Below are 20175 nucleotides of genomic sequence, written 5' to 3' on the forward strand. Positions count from 1 at the left end.
TCCCCTCCCCCTTCCCTTCCCCCTTCCCCTCCCTTCCCCGTTCCCCCTTCCCCCCCCTTCCCCCCTTCCTCCCTCCCCTTCCCCCCTTCCTCCCTCCCCTTCCCCCCTTCCTCCCTCCCCTTCCCCCCTTCCTCCCTCCCCTTCCCCCTCCCCCTCCCCCCTTCCCCCTCCCCCCTTCCCCTTCCCCCCCTCCCCCCTTCCTCCCTCCCCTTCCCCCCTCCCTCCCTCCCCTTCCCCCCCTCCTCCCTCCCCTTCCCCCCTTCCTCCCTCCCCTTCCCCCCCTTCCTCCCTCCCCTTCTCCCCCTTCCTCCCTCCCCTTCTCCCCCTTCCTCCCTCCCCTTCTCCCCTTCCCCCCTTCCTCCTCCCCCCTTCCTCCCTCCCTTCCCCCTTCCTCCCCCCCTTCCCCCCTTCCTCCCCCCTTCCCCCCTTCCTCCCCCCTTCCTCCCTCCCCTTCCCCCCTTCCTCCCTCCCCTTCCCCCCTTCCTCCCTCCCCCCCTCCCTTCCCCCCTTCCTCCCTCCCCCCTCCCCTTCCCCCCCTCCTCCCTCCCCCCCTCCCCTTCCCCCCCTCCCCTTCCCCCCTTCCTCCCTCCCCTTCCCCCTTCCTCCCTCCCCTTCCCCCTTCCTCCCTCCCCTTCCCCCTTCCTCCCTTCCCCCCTTCCCCCTCCCCCCCATTTCTCCCCCCTCCCCCTTCCCCTTCCCCCTCCCCCTTCCCCCTCCCCCTTCCCCCTCCCCCTTCCCCCTCCCCCTTCCCACCTTTCCCCTTCCCACCTTTCCCCTTCCCCCTCCCCCTTCTCCCTCCCCTCCCCCTTCCCCCTCCCCCCTCCCCCTTCCCCCCTCCCCCTTCCCCCCTCCCCTTCCCCTCTCCCCCTTCCCCCCTCCCCCTTCCCCCCTCCCCCCTCCCCCTTCCCCCCTCCCCCCCATCCCCCTCCCCCTCCCCCCTCTCCGTCCCCCCTCTCCGTCCCCCTCCCCCTCCCCCCTCTCCGTCCCCCGTTCCCCCGCTTAAAACCAATTATATCTTTAACTTTGCCAGTTCAGATGAACGTTCATTGACCTGAAACGTTAACTCTGTCCTCCCTCCACAGTTGCTGCCTGACCAGCTGAGTGTTTTGAGCATTTTCTATTTTCATCCCAGTTTTCCAGCACCTTTATTTTGCTTTTGACCAATCTCAATCTAGTTCCTAGTAAACACAGGCCCACAACATAAAGCTATTGTTAATTTGGCATAATTTTCAGTCTGATTAAGGAGTTCAGGGGATGGCTGGTGTGTGAACATTAGTGCAAGAGGGGGAAGGGGGCTTTTCTGAGGTTGGATCTGGTAAGTGTAGTTGGGTCAGTATAGAAGGAACTTTACTGTGCTGCAGGCTGTGCCATACCTGACTTGAATATGGCCACTGAGTGTTTGAAATGTCAGCAGTAATATGCCATATACCTCACCTTAGAGACATAGGAGTATAGAACAGGAGGAAGGCAATTATCTCCTCATAAAATTGAACACTTTATAGCTCTGTTATCATGCTGGTGAGTCTGCACTGCACGCACTGAGACCAGTATATCCTTCCTGAGGTGCATTGCCCAGAACTATACACAATACTCCAGATGTGGTCCAACCAGATCTTTATACCTTTGTATTCCAGTCCCCTTGAGGTGAAAAGGCTAATACTCCATTAGCCTTTTTTTGGTATCTGTCCAATAGTTTGTCGTAATTGGACCTCTAATTGTCCCCCTGCTCATCTCCAGTTCCTAGCTTCTCATTTCGAAAATATTCTGATCCGTCTTTTTTGGATGCAAAGTGGATGAGATCACATTCGCCCACACTGAACTCCATCTGCCACAGTTTTGCCCACTCAATTTATCAATATACCTTTGCAACGGTCTGCTCCCATCTTCACAACTTACTGTGTTATTCTATTTACTGTCATTGAGCATCGAGAAAACATATTTCCCCATAAATGTGGAAGACGGAATGTATTGGAGGTGTCATGTTTGATGCAGCCAATATCTCGGTCCACGCTTTCTTCAGTGCTGTGTAATTACTATGCTATAAAGGTGTTGCTTAGAAACCATACAAAGCTCAGATTCTGCCCTCTGTACTTTAGTAATTGGGCGTGCTAAAGGCAGTGACGCCAAGTTATACAGCGATCTGGAGGAAAGCAAACATTTTACTTAAATATACACCTGTGTTCTTGTTGCTTCTGATCAGGGGTTTAGACACAGCCCGCGACATGGCAGGAGAAGCAGCAGGTTGCGAGTGTCGGATGACTCCAAACCTCTGGTGGAGATACCCGAGAGCGACCAGGAACATCTTGTAAGAAGAAGGAAGGTCAAGAGGAGCAGCCGGGTGCAGGCAGAGTTTTATCATTCTGTGCAGGGAACTCCAACACGCAGAGCTGTGAGTATTCTCAAGTATAGACCGAGGGCACTAACATATATATATATATATATATGTAAATGTATGTAAGTTACTGCTGTTGACATTTATAAAGCTATCAGGTGCTGTGTATCACGGTGCAAGGTCTGACAGTGAGAGTGGTCTAGCCAGTGTTGTTTAAACATCAGATGAATTGGTGTTGCTGAGCGATTAGCAAAGATAGGAGTTTTGCCTCCCCACCCTCAGATAATTGCCAATGGTACAGAGAGAGGGTTGTGTTTGATCCATTTACTGATGGGACTGCAGGCACGATCTTCATTCCTTTGGGCGATGTTGTCGGATCAAACCCTGGAATTTTTTGCAATCTCTTGTTTCCCCAGATTTAATGGCACAGTGAACATCTTTATCGGCCACTTCCAGGTACATTTTCAGTTGCCTAATGCTCTCAAGAAATCTCAACGAAAAAATCGGCTGGCGTCTCTTTGGAAATGAAAGAGCTTAAAATAGTAGTAATATGATATAACACACACAATGAACATTTCAGGGTTTATATATATATGAATAATCTATTAAAACAAATTGCCTGAAAGTATGGTGAAAGCAGGTTCAATAACAACTTTCAGAATGGAATTGGATAAATAATTGAAGGGAAAACATTTGCAGGGCTATGGGGGAAAGAGCAGAGAAGTGAGACTAATTGGATAGCTCTTTCAAAGAGCCAGCACAGGCACCATGGGCCGAATGGCATCCTCCTCTGCTGTCAGATTCTATGTTATATGAAACCAGCTAACAGAATCTCTGATGTAATTTGATGTGGGCGTACTTGGCATTGTATATTCTGGGGTACTGTCCTGAATTGGACAGAGAGACATGTCTGACTTTTTAAGAAGAAATTAGACCGTTTAAGTAACAGAGTGAGAATCAAATGACTTTGACTTTTAAGTACTTAATGCTTTGAATCTTAAATCAGGTTGTGTTCATAAAAACTAGTAAAGCCTCGTGTGATCACCCAACAACAATATTTTAATATGTTGCAATTTCTTATACAGGTTTGAATGGTAGAATTTGACTTTTTCCCCTGTTCAAGTTTATATATATATGTGTGTGTGTGTGTGTGGGCTGATTGGTATTGAAGCAAATAGCATCAAAGTACTTATGCGGAAACTAGAAAAACACATGAGGAAAAAATGAGAAGGTTATGCTGGTAGGGTTAGAACATAAGGACAAAATAGGAGTAGGAGTTTCCCATACATCCCCTTCAAGCCTACTCCGTCAATCAGTAAGATCGTGGCTGATCATATACCTCAACTTCACTTTCTTGGCTATCCCGATTCCATGAAGAGAGGTGGAAGGAGACTCATGTGGAGCATAAACACTGGTATAGGCCAGCTGGGGTGAATGACATGTTTCTGCTGAATATATGATCGATAGAATTGAACTTTGACTGATGACTTTGGAATGTTCTATTGTCAATAGGCCAAGTGGGGGTGGAACTGATTTATCTTAGAATGATAAAGCACAGAAGGAGGTCATTTGGCCGATCGTGCCGTGCTATCCCTTTTGAAAAAGCTATTCAATAAGTCCCATAGCTGTGCAAAAGTTTCCCCTTCAAGTATTTACAGGGAACATGCCCAATCTTTCTCCTGGGAATGGGGAGTAGGAGTGTCAGTAATATATTCGGTTCACTCCTGAAACTGTAACCATTTCCGGATATTTACACCCTCGCTTTATTTCGTTATTGCCTCTGTGATGCTGGGAAATGTCTGGGATGCGACCATTGCCGATCTGAGTACCAAACCACAGCCTCCCTTACAGAGATTGACAGTCAGGTTCAGCCAATCGCTGTCAATGTGGGACCCATTAGGCTTTCCTTGGGGGTGGGGAGGAGGGATGGTCCTGTCGGTAAAGCATGAGTTGATGAATTCGTGAATTGGGATGTGACGAGAAAAGGGAATTCGAAAATGTGTCAGGAGGCCACTGCATCCCTTCTAAATAATGACGATGCTGTGTGTCTCAACGTTTGGGTAAACAAAAGACATAATTGTGTGGTTTAGAGAGGGAACAAAAACTTAAACAGGCTGGTGAGTCGCCGAATGATGCACTGAACCCAAAGCTAGCCGGAACTGCGGCTTCATTTGATCAGACTGGAGCTTCATGTGAACATAAGATTGGGTTGTACTGGCTGATTTGAAAGCACTCACCTCGTCAGTCCACATACTCTAGGGAGCGGTTGCAAGCAACACCTGGTGCACAGCAAGGCGTCGCAGAGAAGCAGAACACCATCGCCTGGGTGATACTTCTCTGTGTAATAAGAAACAATATAATTATTTAAAAATAGCAGAATCTGCACCAACAAAAGAAGGATTTGTGGAGGAATCGCTTCCTGTGAACCATGGTAAGTCTATGTTAGTCCTGATGGGGGAGACAAATACAATTTGTTGCAAGCAGAAATTCCCACCATCTCTGTAATGTTCATGGTTTTTGTGGGTGTGTGTGTGTTGGTCGGTGATGAGAAACCAGTTATGTGTTCTGGGAAAACATCCGTATTAAAAGTGAAATTTTGTTAGAGAGGAAAATAAAGACATAGGTGAGTGGTTGACGCCAGCTTTTTTTTTTATACTGTGCGTTTGTTCAAATGGTATCCTCATCATTTGCTAACCGGTAGATGTCTGTGTGTGCTTCATTTGATCTTTTGTCTGTCTATCCCTCTCTCGTGTATAGAGTGTCGGTAGCAGCTCTCGCCCCTGCTCCATGTCTTCCGCCGATTATTCAGACGAAGAGGATGATTTTGGTCCAAGATCAGGGACGGTCTCGCCAGCTCCCGGGGACACACTGCCATGGAACCTGCCGAAACACGAGAGATCCAAGAGAAAAATTCATGGAGGTTCCGTGCTTGACCCAGCAGAAAGAGCCGTTCTCAGAATAGCCGGTAAGGGTTAATTTATTACTGATCATTTTATCAGATCTGGAATGCTTTGCACAACATCTATTGAGGGCGCTTATTGTTGTGTGTTAGAGCCGCAGGATGGGAATGGTTTTTACCTTACAATGTAACGTCTTCGACTTTGTCTCCTTTCCCTTTAGCTGAAAGCTATCAATTGTTCTAGTGAATTGGAGCGACGATTTAATTGAGATTGGTTTGTGAAGCCTACGAGTATTGCACCATATTTTTACTTTCATTTTATTCCTATTGTAACCAGGTAGCTCGATGTGGTTTATAATTGGCCATGTACAGATTTGCTCTGATTGGTACGAGTTCCTTGCCTTCACTGGTATTTACATAGTACACGTTATAATAATGTACTTATACAATATTTTAATGTACTGTGATATAATACGGTACAAATGAACAGCAGCAGTATGTAGAATTTCCTCCCACAAATCATTTAAGGGACAGTTGTTCTTACCTTTTCCCCGAATAACCAGATGCCCAACCTTCAGTGATGTGTGTGTAACTGTTACAAACCCAGACATGCTCAGTTGTAACCCAGAATATTATATTTAATTTATAGAGGCATTTTGAAAACCAATTTAAAAAATTTTTCTCGACACATCCATGTAAATGCCCTCTTTTTAAAAAAAAATTAATGCAAACGTGCATTAGTCAAGACTTTGATGGAATGGGTCTGTCCCTCTCCCTGCAGCTTCAGACAATTCCAAACCCTGCACTTTACACACAAGGAGAGATCCACGCCATCTTCTGCAGTCTAACAAAAAGAAGGAAAACCATGTACTTCAAACATTTCTGGGCGGTGATGGAGGCTCCCCCCTCCTCCCTGTGTGTGAGAGAGAATGTATGTATATGTGTGGTTCAGTCTGGATCAGAGGTGTTTGGGATAGGATTGGGGAGGTTAAGGCAGTGATTAACAGTTAGTCACAGTAACTTATGTATTTTTTAACTGGAGAGGCGACACGAAGCAGTGACCAGAACCGGTGTCCATGGCGTCTCTCTCTCTCTCGACTAACCAACCCTGTTGGGAGGGAGGAGATACATGCGAAAGGATTAGGGCAGGACTACGTGTAGCTATTGGCGCTGCGATTCCAGGGCGGTCCCTCCAGCAGCTCGCCCCCGACGCCTGGCTCTGCCAAGTTCCCAGCCCTCGGTGTTTGTATGTATGTGTGTGTCACAGACCTTCTCTCCAAGTTAAAGGAGAGCTGGAGAGACAGTCACGGCCGCTCCTTCCAGCACCCATGGCCGGTTATATCCCGGGCTTCACACCCGCTGCTTACTATTACGCTGATGAACTGGAGTATCTGCAGGCTTACGAAGACGTGTTGGAACGGTATAAAGGTAAATCCGCTTTAACTGGGGTTTAGGCTAACCGTTTCGTCTGTCTGTCTGCCCTTTCTTTTTGCCCATGTATTGTCCCGAATGACTGGACCGTAATAACGACTAGATGAAGTGTTTTGTTAGCACTGCTACTGTGCCCCTTTTTTGGTTGATCCAGGCACAAACTGATGCAAAAGATTTTTTTGTGTGTGTGAGAATGGGCTGTGTGTGTGAAGAGAAATATAAATCCAGAGACTGAGATTTCTTTTCATAGACCTCCTCCCTCCTAATGCCTGACTGATTTTTTTTTTACTGTTGAGTTTATGATGTCTACGTTTCTATAAATAATAAACATCATCTATTGCTGTGTCCCAATTTGACCAAACCTTACACCTCCTCTCTTCCCCCCCCCCCATCCATCAGATTATTTTGAGAGACCTGCTTGTTACTTGGCCTGTGATGTGTTACACTTGAGGCTCTTATTGATAGCAGTCAAACGGCTAATGTGACACACATACTGTAAAAAAAAAATTGTATCCAGCAGCCAGGAATCTCAAACTGCTGCATTTGTTTATGTATTCATGTTTCAAAGAGAGCAGAATTGTTATGTGAGGTGATGATTCTGCTTAGTCATTGGATCAATTCTGAAGGTAACTGGGAATGAAATGACTCGACATTTTTTTCAACTGGGGAAATAAATCTGCCGAGCAGTTATGAAGAAATGAGGGCACCTTTGTCCATTAGTGCAGTGAAGTGCTGTCCAGTGCAGAGAAGGGAACAATTGAGGCAGTATTGTAACTGTGTTGGCAGCAATAGAGACTACACTCCAACACCACAGGAGGAGGAGGCCCTTTGGCCCACCAAGCCTGTGCTGGCTTTTGAAAGAGTTATCCAATTAATTCCACTCGTCCACTATTTCCCCATAGCCTTGCAGTTTTCTCTCCTTCAAGTAGTTATGTAATTCCCTTTTTGAAAGTTACTGTTGAATCTGCTCCACTGCTCTTTCAGACAGTGCATTCTAGAACATAACTTGCATTTAGTTAAAAAGAATTCCCATCTCACCTCTGGCTGTTAATGTTTCTTTTTCTTTGGAGGAAGTCAACAAAAATCAGTTTTGTATACTGTCAGAAGTGTTCACATTTCATTTTTTTCCTGTTTGAGGGCTAAGGATGGATGGAGCATGTTCATAAGTAATAGAATCTCATCTCTGTCAACAAGTAACATTTGGACTGTTAGCTTTAATTGAGAGAGGAATATTGTTTTACTCCAGGAGCAGTCCTGTGATTTTTACGTATGCTCCATGGTGTGGACCCCCCCCCCCCCCGTTTCTCAGTCCCCTGAAGCTGCTGACTTGTACAGGGTACAGTTCTTTGCTTACTGACTAGCTTCTTGACCATGTGCTGATTCACTATAAGCATAGCCTTGACTGTGAGATATCACAGCTGCCCCTGATTGCATCCTGTACTGGTGCTTGTGCACAGACACTTTTCTGCAGGGGTCACAGGATGGCCCTCAGGGATTAGAGCCTCTAGTTGACTTCCTCCTTCTTTTCAAGGCCAACTGCAATGTTCACCAGTCCCACCCTAGATGAGATGTGTTTCCTTGGCACAGACCATGAGGACCTCCCGAGTCACTATAGCTTTTGGTATCTGCTCATTGAACCTTCTAAGGAATATTAAGAAAAATCAGCATGCAAGAAACTGGTGATTGGTTTAGTTTTTGTCAAAGTTGATATATTTTGTTTAATAAATAAAGTTGAAAGCTACATTATATCACTAACCAATGATGATGCAGTGTGGATATCCTTTTTTTAATTCTTTGACCAAGCTTTACGTCACCTGTCCTAACATCACCTTATGCAGTTTAGGGTCAATTTTTGTCTGATAATGCTCCTCGGAAGTGGCTTGAGATGCTTTACGATGTTAAAAGTGCTATATAAATGGAAGTTGTTGCAGATTGTCGGAATCTGGCAGTGTTGCACAGTGCATTGACATTCAGCTATGGGCGTGTTCACTATTTTAATCCATGTTTTAAATGGGATTAAGCTGCAAATGAACCAAATTAGATCTCATCTCAGCTGTTGCATCATGTAACTAGTCGGGAGTCAGCTGTGGAAATAGCAGTTGCTGCACTCCAAGGGACAGAACTGTATGATGCATCAGTAGTGGAATCTTGGCTTTTTGTTCTGATGCACTCATACCACAATAAGTCTGTTCCTGACGTGTCGTCTTCTCCAGAGTTCCAAGATTTATCCTCCTCCTTCACGTTTAATTTGAATTTGATGTTGATTTTAAACTTGAATTTTCTGAATTATTCATGCTACAACAAATAATACTGAGAGTCTGTAGGTATGCCACCATCAACTAATGCCCCATAATTAAGATAAGTTAGTAGGCAAAGCTTTTTTTTCTTTCCCTTTTTGTATAATGCTAGTCACTCGTAATGGATTAATTCTGGTCATCAACATTTTAGGACTTAATTCCTGCAACTGTTCAACTTTATTTGAAAAATAAAAGATCCATCCACAATTAACTTTTTTGATAATTCTTGAGGGTTAATAGTTGAGTATTCTGTTCCATGCAGCATTTTTCACTGTTAAATTGCATTTCAAGTTGCAATGATATTTTCTAAATATATATAAAGACAATATACAAAGAATTCCTCTTAACTGACCTTCAGTTGTCAATTTTATGAATCTTAGTTATCTTAGTTTTTAATATACCTTTGTATTGAATTGACAATGTGATCTGAAAATTGGTAATGTAGCTGCTGTAAGTGGTCTCTTTAAAGGGGTTGCTGTATGTGGACTTCACTTAGAATTTTAGGAAAGGATACAAGGCCTGTAGGACTTAGAAATTTTAATACTTTTTTTTGCTCCCAAAAGCTATCTCAATTTTGTGGATTACAGTTGTATTTAAATCACAACTAATTTTATCCAAATTTTACATTGTCAGCCAACTGCTGTATTTGACAGAATATGTCATGTTGGGTTGTCTTATTATCCATCCGAAGTACAATCTGACACCGATAATTATGTAACCAGTGTGAGTAGTGGTGCGGTTTCAATAAGAGGCAATAATTATCCTGTTGGATGCACCATTTCCACATTACTGAACGTGCCTTGAGGAATTGGCTCTTTGATGCTAGAATTATTTGTGATTTGAAATGTTTGGTTCAACTGCTGAAATTGGTTTCTGTATTGGGGCCACGCTTCTTGAAGCTCCTCTCGGTTCCCTATCTACTCTCGCATACTGTAATATGGAGTGCTAGTTTCCATTCCAATGTCATGTGTTGACTCCACGTTTTTTTTCCATGAACTGGCAAGTTTTATATTTTTATGTCCTACATATCCGCTGCAGTGAACAGACAAGTTGGAGATCTCCTTGTCAGTACCCCTCTATAGCTGGCCACTGAGAGATACTTGTGAATTGTTGGGAATGGTGGCCTGCTGTATGTGGGACCATGGTGCTCTGTCGTAGCTGTGCTGGAATGTTTGAGCAATGATACACTGTTGCTGGACGTATGCCCACATATTTCCATTCCGAAGTGTGTTTCAGTTATTTTTTTTAGAGATACAGCACTGAAACAGGCCCTTCGGCCCACCGAGTCTGTGCCGACCATCAACCACCCATTTATACTACTCCTACACTAATCCCATATTCCGACCACATCCCCACCTGTCCCTATATTTCCCTACCACCTACCTATACTAGGGGCAATTTATAATGGCCAATTTACCTACCAACCTGCAAGTCTTTTGGCTTGTGGGAGGAAACCGGAGCACCCGGAGAAAACCCACGCAGACACAGGGAGAACTTGCAAACTCCACACAGGCAGCACCCAGAATTGAACCCGGGTCACTGGAGCTGTGAGGCTGCGGTGCTAACCACTGCGCCACTATGCCGCCCTATTATTGCCACTTTCAGTTTTATGCTGGGGGCAAATAAAAGCTTTAAAGACACTTGGTTTTAACACCTCTCCATGCCTGCCTTGCCTCATCTGCTGGTTTGCTTACCTCCAGACTCGACTATTCCAATGTTCTCCTGGCCAGCCTCCCACTTCCCACCCTCTGTGAGCTTGAGCTCATCAAACCACTACTTCCCATATTTTAACTCGTGTTCACCCATCACTCCTGTGCTCGCTGACCAACAATGACTTCCACTCTATCAATGTCAAATTTTTAAATTCTCATCCTTGTGTTCACATCCTTCCATCGCCTTACCTCTCCCTTATTTCTACAACCTCCTACAACCCTCTGAGCTCTCTGCTCCTCCTATTCTGACTTTTTGCACATCCCTGATTTTCATTGTTCATTGGCGGTCATACCTTCAGCTGCTTAGGCCTTAAGCTCTGGAATTCCATCTCGAAACCTCTTAGCCTGTCTTTCTCCTTTTTTTATTTTGCTCTTTTTAAAACCTACCTCTGACCAAGCTTTTGGCCATCTGTCCTAATATCTGTGGCTCATTGTGAAACTTTGTCTGATAATGCTCCTGTGAAGTGCATTTGGATGTTTTTCCTATGTTAAAGGTGCTATATAAATGCAGATTGTTTAAAGTTAGTTCTGATTATCAATGTGAGATCACCAACTGCTTGCATCCAGTTGTATCTGAGGTCACTGTAACTTTGAATCTTGTGACTCCACTTGGGTGGAGCTGGCTTTAAAGTAACTGGTGGATTTAAAAATAATTCTCTTGGAATAAGTATAAACTTCCTGTTGACCACTTGCTCACTTTTAATGAATCCTTTTTAAAGACATAAAGTAGATTTTGTGTCTAAATACATTATTGAGGCAATGTGTTGCTTGTTTTATTGTCTGCTTTGTGGTCTAGTTACTTTAAAAAAAAAAGACTGCCTTTAGTCCAAAGATTATGTATTTTCTGAATTAGTGCCACAGAATAAATTGTCATGAGACTGAAACAGCTAAAATGCCTCGAGCTTTTTAAATGTCACATATGAATCTGCTGCCTTTTGTGGCAGCATGACTGAAATTTTTTCATTAGACTAGTTCTATAATGAGCTCCATTTAGAAGCACCTTCCTACAGACATCCCCCGTCTCATGTGGGCTTGAAATGAAAGCTGTCCCAGTAAACTGAAATGAATGACTTTACTGCATGAGAACTTGCTGCAAAGCAAGGGTCAAACTGAAGAATACTGAATTTATTTGTTCTGAGATGTTGGTGATGTCATAAATTTTACATATCGAATTACACTTCTCCTTCCCTCTCTCCCACTCATCACCCCCCCCCCCCCCCCCCCCCCACCCCCACCGGTGTCGGCCGTGGCTCAGTGGGTAGCACTCTCACCTGAGTTAGAAAGTGGGTTCCAGGTCCCACTTCAGGGACGTGAGCACATAATCCAGGCTGACACTTTGCAGTACTGAGGGAATGCTGCATCGTTGGAGGTCCTGTCTTTTGGATGAGATGTTAACCAAGGCCCTGTCTGCCCTCTTGGGTGGGTGTAAATGATCCCATGGCATTATTCAAAGAAGAGAGGGGAGTTTGCCCAAGTTTCCTGGCTGATTTATTTATTTATCCCCAAACCAGCATTCCAAAAAAAAATAAATCACATTTGGCCATTTCTGCTTGTGGGATCTTGCTGTGTACAATTGGCTGCTGTTTCCGACATTACGTAAGTGACTGCATTTCAGGAATTATTTCATTGGCTATAAAGTGCTCGGGACATCCTGAAGCCTTTTTTCACTTTCTCTTTTCAATCTTGTAACGCAATACATTTATCATCTAGGAGCATAGTAATGGTCACATTTAGCCAGCAGTTACAAAATGACTGACTATTGTCTTTATATTCAATGGCTTATGTTCCAAGATAAAAGTTTGCAGACCACTTTGCGAGATGCTTGCTAATGCTGTATGTAAGTTAAAGAAAAGGCACTCACAATTTATACCGTGGGAAATAACTGTTTTGGGACATCAATGTCTGCCTTTTCCTGGTGTCTGGCTCACCAATGTCCTTGAGTTCCTGAGCCTTTACCCTCCAGTTACTACCTTCATCAGTCAAATTTGATCGAGTTACCTTCCCGCCTTCTCCCCTCCCACAACTCATGGAGTCACTACGGCACAGAAAGAGGCCACTTAGCCCACCGAGTCCATGCCGGACTATCTAATTAAAATGATTCCTAGCTTGCTCGCTCAATGTTCCTCCCAAGTCTTTGTTTCTGCTGGATTTAGGTACAGCCCACCTCTCCTAGACCAGCCTGAAAGTGTTGTGAATTATTAATGAAAGTAAAATTGTTGTTTTTACACTAGGTTGTCAGACACTCATTTGCATGCTCAATTTTCTTGGTCACTTTCTGGCTATTCAATAATCAGATGTATTCTTAAACAGATTTTTAGGCTGCTTGGAATTTGAGTGGATCATGTGATCAACATTTCTCAAACTGATTTTAAACAGGGTGGATAAAGATGATTCCAGGCAGACTGATGTCAGCACCTGAGTCAGGCAGATGCTGTTAATTTGTGTTCTGGTTCCCATAGGAACAAGAGTAGGCCATTCAGCCCATCAAGCTGGTTCTGCCATTCAGTAAGATCCTGGCTGATCATCTCCCTCAACGCGACTTTCCAGCTCTATCCCCATATCCCTTGATGTCATTAATAGGAACATAGGCTTATAATTTCCCTGAGCATGTTTGGCCTGTGCATAGCACATTCATGTCTACCGCACACAGGCAAAGCTATTGATGTTGATTTTTGGAATAACTGTTTAGAAATATAATTTTATTTCTGGACTGGTAAAATCTCTGATTTGTATCTGTAATTGTTGAACAAAAATTAGTTTATTCTGTATAGAGCATTTGAAGAAAGGCATGTTAAGGCGATCTGGTAAATGTTGTGCTCTGGACTGCTGTAGCTCCAGCAACGTTGGAAGGTTTCTGATTAGATTAGATTAGAGATACAGCACTGAAACAGGCCCTTCGGCCCACCGAGTCTGTGCCGATCATCAACCACCCATTTATACTAATCCTACACTAATCCCATATTCCTACCAAACATCCCCATCTGTCCCTATATTTCCCTACCACCTACCTATACTAGTGACAATTTATAATGGCCAATTTACCTACCAACCTGCAAGTCTTTTGGCTTGTGGGAGGAAACCGGAGCACCCGGAGAAAACCCACACAGACACAGGGAGAACTTGCAAACTCCACACATGCAGTACCCAGAATTGAACCCGGGTCTCTGGAGCTGTGAGGCTGCAGTGCTAACCACTGCGCCACTTTCTGAAGGAGATTGGAGTAGTCCAATGACAGTTATCTTTGTAGGGGCAAATGATATTAGAAATAATATAGGAACTCTAAGTCAGTTACAAGGTCCACACCTTTCTGGAGGGCCATGTTATGGAGAGCGCAGCAGACCACCACAATGATCAGGCTCCTTGCAGAAGGGTGCCACCCAAGTGATCCTGGGACCAGAATTGGCTCTTCACAAACCGCTTGGCCTCCTGAGCAGGTGGCACTGGTTCTATTGCCTCTGTGCCTCTGGGGCTATCTCTTCAAGGGATTTCCCTTGTCCCCTTGGAGCCGGCCACGCACTTTATGGGGTGGAGTGAAGGACCAAAGCAGTCTGGACTGGCAGAGGATGAAGGAGTCATAGCAGCTGCCAGGAAAGCGAGCGCACAGATAGCGGAAGCTCTTGTTGTGGTTGCAGACCAGTTGGACATTGAGGGAGTGAACGCCTTTCCTGTTGATGGATCTCACTGGCCAGTTTATGGGTGCCTTGATGGCTACATGGGCGCATTTGATGCCCTGCACCTGGGGAATCCAGCGATGGAGGATGAACCCAATACCTTCTCTGTCAGCATAGGTCCATCTGTGTCAAAGTGGACCTAGTCCCCTGCCCTCCTGAAAAAGATATCCATGACCTGCCTGATGGCCTAATGAGATGAGTTAATGTCTGTAAAATGTCACCGAGGTTCACAGTTGAGCCTTGGAATGGCTCAATTGCATGGCAGTTCTGGGCGACGGAGACCTTGACGGCTGCAGGTAGGGGACTGCTGTGGGCGTCATGAGGCCTCAGTCAATGTGGATCAGAGCACACAGGACTGAGACCATATGTCTGGATTGACGCAGCCTTCTACAGCGCAGGTGCTTTTGTCATTTGCAAGTAGCTGACTCTAGGGCTGTGCGCTCAATGACTTGGGTAGTGCCTTTGTCCCCTTGCAGCCTCCTGCTGTGCACCTCTGGCCTCCTGCTGTCCAGGAGGTTGCATCTGCTGAAGTTCACCCTGGCTGCTCTGTCCAATATAAGTAGCCTGTTCCCAGCTGACTCTGTGCTTTCACCAGGCTTTCCCTTGCCAAGCCCAGGTGTCCCAGTGTTGCCAGTGGGCTCATGTCTCTCTCCAGTTTCCTGTCACTTACCAATGAGAAATTCAACTCTTCCAGCTGCAGCAATGGCTACACTGAGGCACATCTGAAGGAGCTAAGCTTTATTTGCTGTATTTCAATCAGCCCTTCACATAACCCTCATGGTCCTCCACACTGTTCACATTTTCATGACCCTGTCGTACTCCCTCTTGGCGACTTCTCCTTTCCCAGCCTTCAAAAATTGTTCATTGATACTGACAAATCTATTATTGAGCTCTTTAATGAGCTCAATAGGCATTCATTGGAAGTGTATACCTGCCCGTGCCCCTTTTTAAAAATAGTGTCGCGCTCCTGGGTCTCGCAATCTTCAAGTTGTGCTCGCTTCGTAATTGCACTCAGCAGCCTTTGAAAATCTGGCCCAGGAGCTCAAAGACGTGGGTGAACCAGAGAGCCGGAAAAGGCACACACTAGATGCCATTAAAGGTGGCATTTCAGGAGTTGGATTTGAAATAAGATTCTGGCACTGGAGGTTATTGTGGCTACAGGAACTATGATGCAAGAATATCAGAAACGTGACTAAAATCAGGAAATACTAACAAAATTTTTTTTCGAGTGTAGAGTGCACAGAAAAGGAATTGGTATAGCCCTATAAATCAGGACAATTGGGAGCTGAATTAAATTGATCCTGTGAGAGGAACATAGGAAAGGGAGGTGGCCATTCAGCCCATCAAGCCTGTTCCTCCATTCAGTTAGATCATAACTAATCTGTACCTGAACTCCATTTACTTGCTTCTGTTCCATATCCCTCAATGCCCTTACCTAACAAAGGTTTATCAGTCTTCGTCTTGAAAGCTTGAATTGTCCCAGCATACATTGCTTTTAGGGAGAGACATTCCAGATTTCTAATTCCCTTTTTGTGTGGAAAAAGTGCATCCTGATTTCTTGAATGGCCGGGCTCTAAATTTTTAGCTTCAGCGTACATGTGCAACCTGACCCCATACCTTTGGATGATGTCACCCAAGGGCAGCGTCTAGATGAGAAGAGTGGGAGGCGGGGTGGGGGTGAAGAATAGGTCTTTGCAGGACTGAGGTAATAGGGATGGGAAGAGAAGCTGCTATGTTTGGATAGGTAAGGGTGGAATAAAATTAGGGCTGTCTCCTGAGCTGCACACTAGAGGACAGGTATTTAAGGAGGAAGATGTGGTCAACTGTAGCAAAGGTTTCATAAAGATCGAGAATGACTCTGAGTTAGGAATAGTGCACCACAGTCATTGAGGATGTCATTTGTGTTGTGGGGTGGAAGCCTTATTGGAGAGATTGAAACATGAAGTTGTGGGAAAGACAGACAAGGATTTGGGAGGTGACAGCACATTGAAGACTATGGAAAAGGAACGGAGGTTGGTGCTCGGGTGAAGGTTTGCAAAGTTGGAAAGGTTGAGGGTTGGCTCCTTGTGCAGAGGGGTGATGAATGGGGGTTTGGTACTGTGGTGCAGTAACAGAGGAGAGGGAATATTTACAATGCCATCCATAATAGGGGCCAGGCAGGGAAGTTAGGTGGTCAGCAGTTTAGTGGGAATAGGGTCAAGAGAGCAGGGGGTGGACCTTGTGAAGAAATTGAGGGGACATGGGTGGAGATAAGAGAGTAATTGGAAAATTATGCAGGTTCAGGGCTATGGCGGGGGTGAACGTTTGGGCAAGTTTGGCTTGTTTGACAAGGGGAAGGGTTGTGGAAGAGACCGCTGAACGGATGGTCTCAACTTTTTGTGGGAATGAATTCTATGAACTCTCTGCACTTGTTGGCGAGACTGGAGGGGGCAGGTGAGAGGGGTTTAAGCAAATGACTGGGCATTTCATTGATTCTTGCAGATCTGTTTTTACAAAGTTTCCAATGTTATAGCGGAGTTGTTTAACCTAAGACTGCGAGACCTATAGACTCTAGTCTTCTGGCTTTGGAAGCCTGGACAACAGATGACCAATCTCGTTTATGCTATTTAGTTGTTTGTTCTGTTTGAGTATTTTGGATCCAGAGATTTGGAAAGGGCTTTTTAGCACTATTGTCTCAATTTTGGATAAGTCACATCAGAACATCAAGGTCTCTTCATACCAGCAACTTGAGTTTATGTGCAAATAAGTGGGAAGCTTTACTTTTGTGAGAACTATGGAATCTCTGGTCACACAATGTGTCCCAAGAGGGACAAAAGCTTGGGACACTGTGTCCAAGCAAGTTCAATCTGAAGTGTCGCACAGTATTTCATTTTACACATCACGTTAGCCTGCATTGTTTGAAATTCCTTGTTCACAAAGGGTATCAGTTTATTCTTTTAAAAAAATTATGGTGCCACAAGTGCACATACCTGCTGGTGGTCTGGAATTTAAATTTTTGCCTGTGATTACCAATGTACAGAATTTTAATGTGAGAGCACATAATCTCTTATGCAGACTGGCTGTTTTGTGTTCTGAAATCCAACATATTACATGGAGGTAGGGTACAGCTGTTGTTACTCTGTTTCCTCAGTATGTTTTATGCCCTCTAGAGTATTATGATTATTTGTCCATTTCCTATAGATGCCTCACAGGGAGACGGCCAACGGCTGTGTGATGGTTCACAAAAAGTGCTCCTAACAAACTGCCCAAATTTATTTAAGTGGTGCTGGTATTATATAATGTGTCCTTTGCCGGGATTTCTCAGCAGTGGCAGTCGCTCCCTTCCTTAGCCACTCCTTCCTCCGACCAATCTACAGCTTTTAAAACCCAAAATTTTCTTCACGGACACCTTACCTTCCCCATCCTTGCTATTTCTTCTCTTTTCACCTCTGGTGGTGTCCTGTACAATGGGAGTCGATAACGAAATCCGTTTGATTATTGACAAATCAATTACTACCAACTTTGAAGTAAAATAAGCCAACTTTACACCATTTACTGAGTGGTGCACAAAGTAAGATTATTTATAGACGTGTGAGGTTCCATTGTTCCTAAGTGATATGTAATCACCTCTAAGTCTGCCAAATGATGCTTCACCTCCCGAAGGACGTGGATGAGCTTTCCGGACGTCGATGGTGGGCACTGAGGAAATGGCTTATTACCTGCACCAGATTCCACCCCCCCTCCCCCCCCCTTTACCCCCCTTCCACCCCCCCCCCCCCCACCCCCGTCCCCTTCCCTGCTCCACCCTCTCAGCTCACCCCCTCACAACCCCGTCCCAGCCCGCCCCCCCCTCGCACCATCTTCACCCCGCACCCCCTTCCCCTGCACCCCCCCCCACCCCCTCCCTCTACCCCTCCCCCTTGCATCCCCTCCTCCCACCGGCACCATCCTACACCTGTGTAGGGGCCCCAACAACCCCACTGCCTTGTGGGCGTCTCGGGAGAGACCAAGGCTAAGGGAGTAAACCCTAACAGAAAATCCGGAGCGGAACCCCGTAGGCGGTCATGTGTCACCTTTGGCATGTTTCCGGCAGTTCCTGCAGCCATACTGGTGCCAAACGTCGTGTCCTGCACTCCTTTGGACCCCACCAGAAAGGCCGAGAGGGGGGTTTTGACGACTGGGCAACTCTCAACCTCCATAAATTTGCCCAGGCATGCGCCATGGAGAGGTCACTCCATAGTTGCCTCACAGCGACTGAAACAACACGGAAGGCAGCAGTTACGGGTTATAAGTCCAGATAAATTGGCGTAGAAACTGGGCGCCACGGGTTGCCTTTGTCGGTGGGAGAGGTCATTGCACCTCACTGGACAGCTACCGCCCGCCTCAAACCGGGCAGCCCACGGTCAATAAGGTTCTGTCCCGCCACAGTCTGCCTGCTTCAATGGGTGCTTGGAGCTCAGGGTCATTGCCCGAAAGGTGGACTGATACACCGCACCAAACAACATGAAAAAAGGAAAGAAGGTACCAGCCCTTCGCTTTGCAAGCTGGAACGTCAGAACTATGTGTCCTGGCCTGTCGGAAGACCTTACACAAATCAACGATTCTCGGAAGACCGCCATCATTAACAACGAGCTCAGTAGACTCAATGTGGACATTGCAGCACTTCAGGAGACTCGCCTTCCCGCGAGTGGCTCTCTAGCAGAGCAAGACTACACCTTCTTCTGGCAGGGCAGGGATCCTGAAGAACCAAGACAGCATGGAGTGGGCTTCGCCATCAGAAACTCCTTGCTCAGCATGATAGAGCCTCCCTCAAATGGCTCGGAACGCATACTGTCCATCCGACTGCTCACCACCTCTGGTCCAGTACACCTACTCAGCATCTATGCTCCAACACTCTGTTCCGCACCTGAAGCTAAAGACCAGTTCTATGAACAACTCCATAACATCATTAGCAGCATCCCCAACACCGAACACCTATTCCTGCTGGGGGACTTTAATGCCAGGGTTGGGGCCGACCATGACTCATGGCCCTCCTGCCTTGGGCGCTATGGCGTTGGAAGGATGAATGAGAACGGGCAGAGACTGCTTGAGTTGTGTACCTATCATAACCTCTGCATCACCAACTCGTTCTTTCACACTAAACCCTGTCACCAGGTTTCATGGAGGCACCCAAGATCACGTCGTTGGCACCAGCTAGACCTCATTGTCACAAGGCGAGCCGCCTTAAACAGTGTTCAAATCACACGCAGCTTCCACAGTGCGGACTGCGACACCGACCACTCCCTGGTGTGCAGCAAGGTTAGACTCAGACCAAAGAAGTTGCATCATTCCAAGCAGAAGGGCCACCCGCGCATCAACACGAGCAGAATTTCTCACCCACAGCTGTTACAAAAATTTCTAAATTCACTTGTAACAGCCCTTCAAAACACTCCCACAGGGGATGCTGAGACCAAGTGGGCCCACATCAGAGACGCCATCTATGAGTCAGCTTTGACCACCTACGGCAAAAGTGCGAAGAGAAATGCAGACTGGTTTCAATCTCATAATGAAGAGCTGGAACCTGTCATAGCCGCTAAGCGCATTGCACTTTTGAACTACAAGAAAGCCCCCAGCGATTTAACATCCGCAGCACTTAAAGCAGCCAGAAGTACTGCACAAAGAACAGCTAGGCGTTGCGCAAACGACTACTGGCAACACCTATGCAGTCATATTCAGCTGGCCTCAGACACCGGAAACATCAGAGGAATGTATGATGGCATGAAGAGAGCTCTTGGGCCAACCATCAAGAAGATCACCCCCCTCAAATCTAAATCGGGGGACATAATCACTGACCAACGCAAACAGATGGACCGCT

General features: G+C 45.8%; 1 protein-coding gene across 6 annotated transcripts in view; it reads left to right on the forward strand.

Moving 5' to 3' along the window:
• Positions 1-2334: 2334 nt before the first annotated feature.
• The window catches only part of dst (dystonin), a 666855-nt gene continuing 649014 nt past the window's right edge, over positions 2335-20175 (forward strand). For 2 of the 6 annotated variants that reach the window (XM_068020162.1, XM_068020167.1), the window contains exons 1-2: positions 4746-4763; positions 5090-5297. In XM_068020162.1, coding sequence (XP_067876263.1) covers positions 4761-4763; positions 5090-5297 — 211 coding nt within the window. In that variant the 5' untranslated portion in view covers positions 4746-4760. Of the gene's footprint in view, positions 2390-4745; positions 4764-5089; positions 5298-6501; positions 6660-20175 lie in introns of those variants that run through there. The other 4 variants (XM_068020168.1, XM_068020169.1, XM_068020163.1 and 1 more) reach the window with 3 other exon arrangements.

The sequence above is a fragment of the Heterodontus francisci genome, chromosome 3, assembly GCF_036365525.1.
Source record: "Heterodontus francisci isolate sHetFra1 chromosome 3, sHetFra1.hap1, whole genome shotgun sequence".
In the NCBI taxonomy this organism is placed as follows: Eukaryota; Metazoa; Chordata; class Chondrichthyes; order Heterodontiformes; family Heterodontidae; genus Heterodontus; species Heterodontus francisci.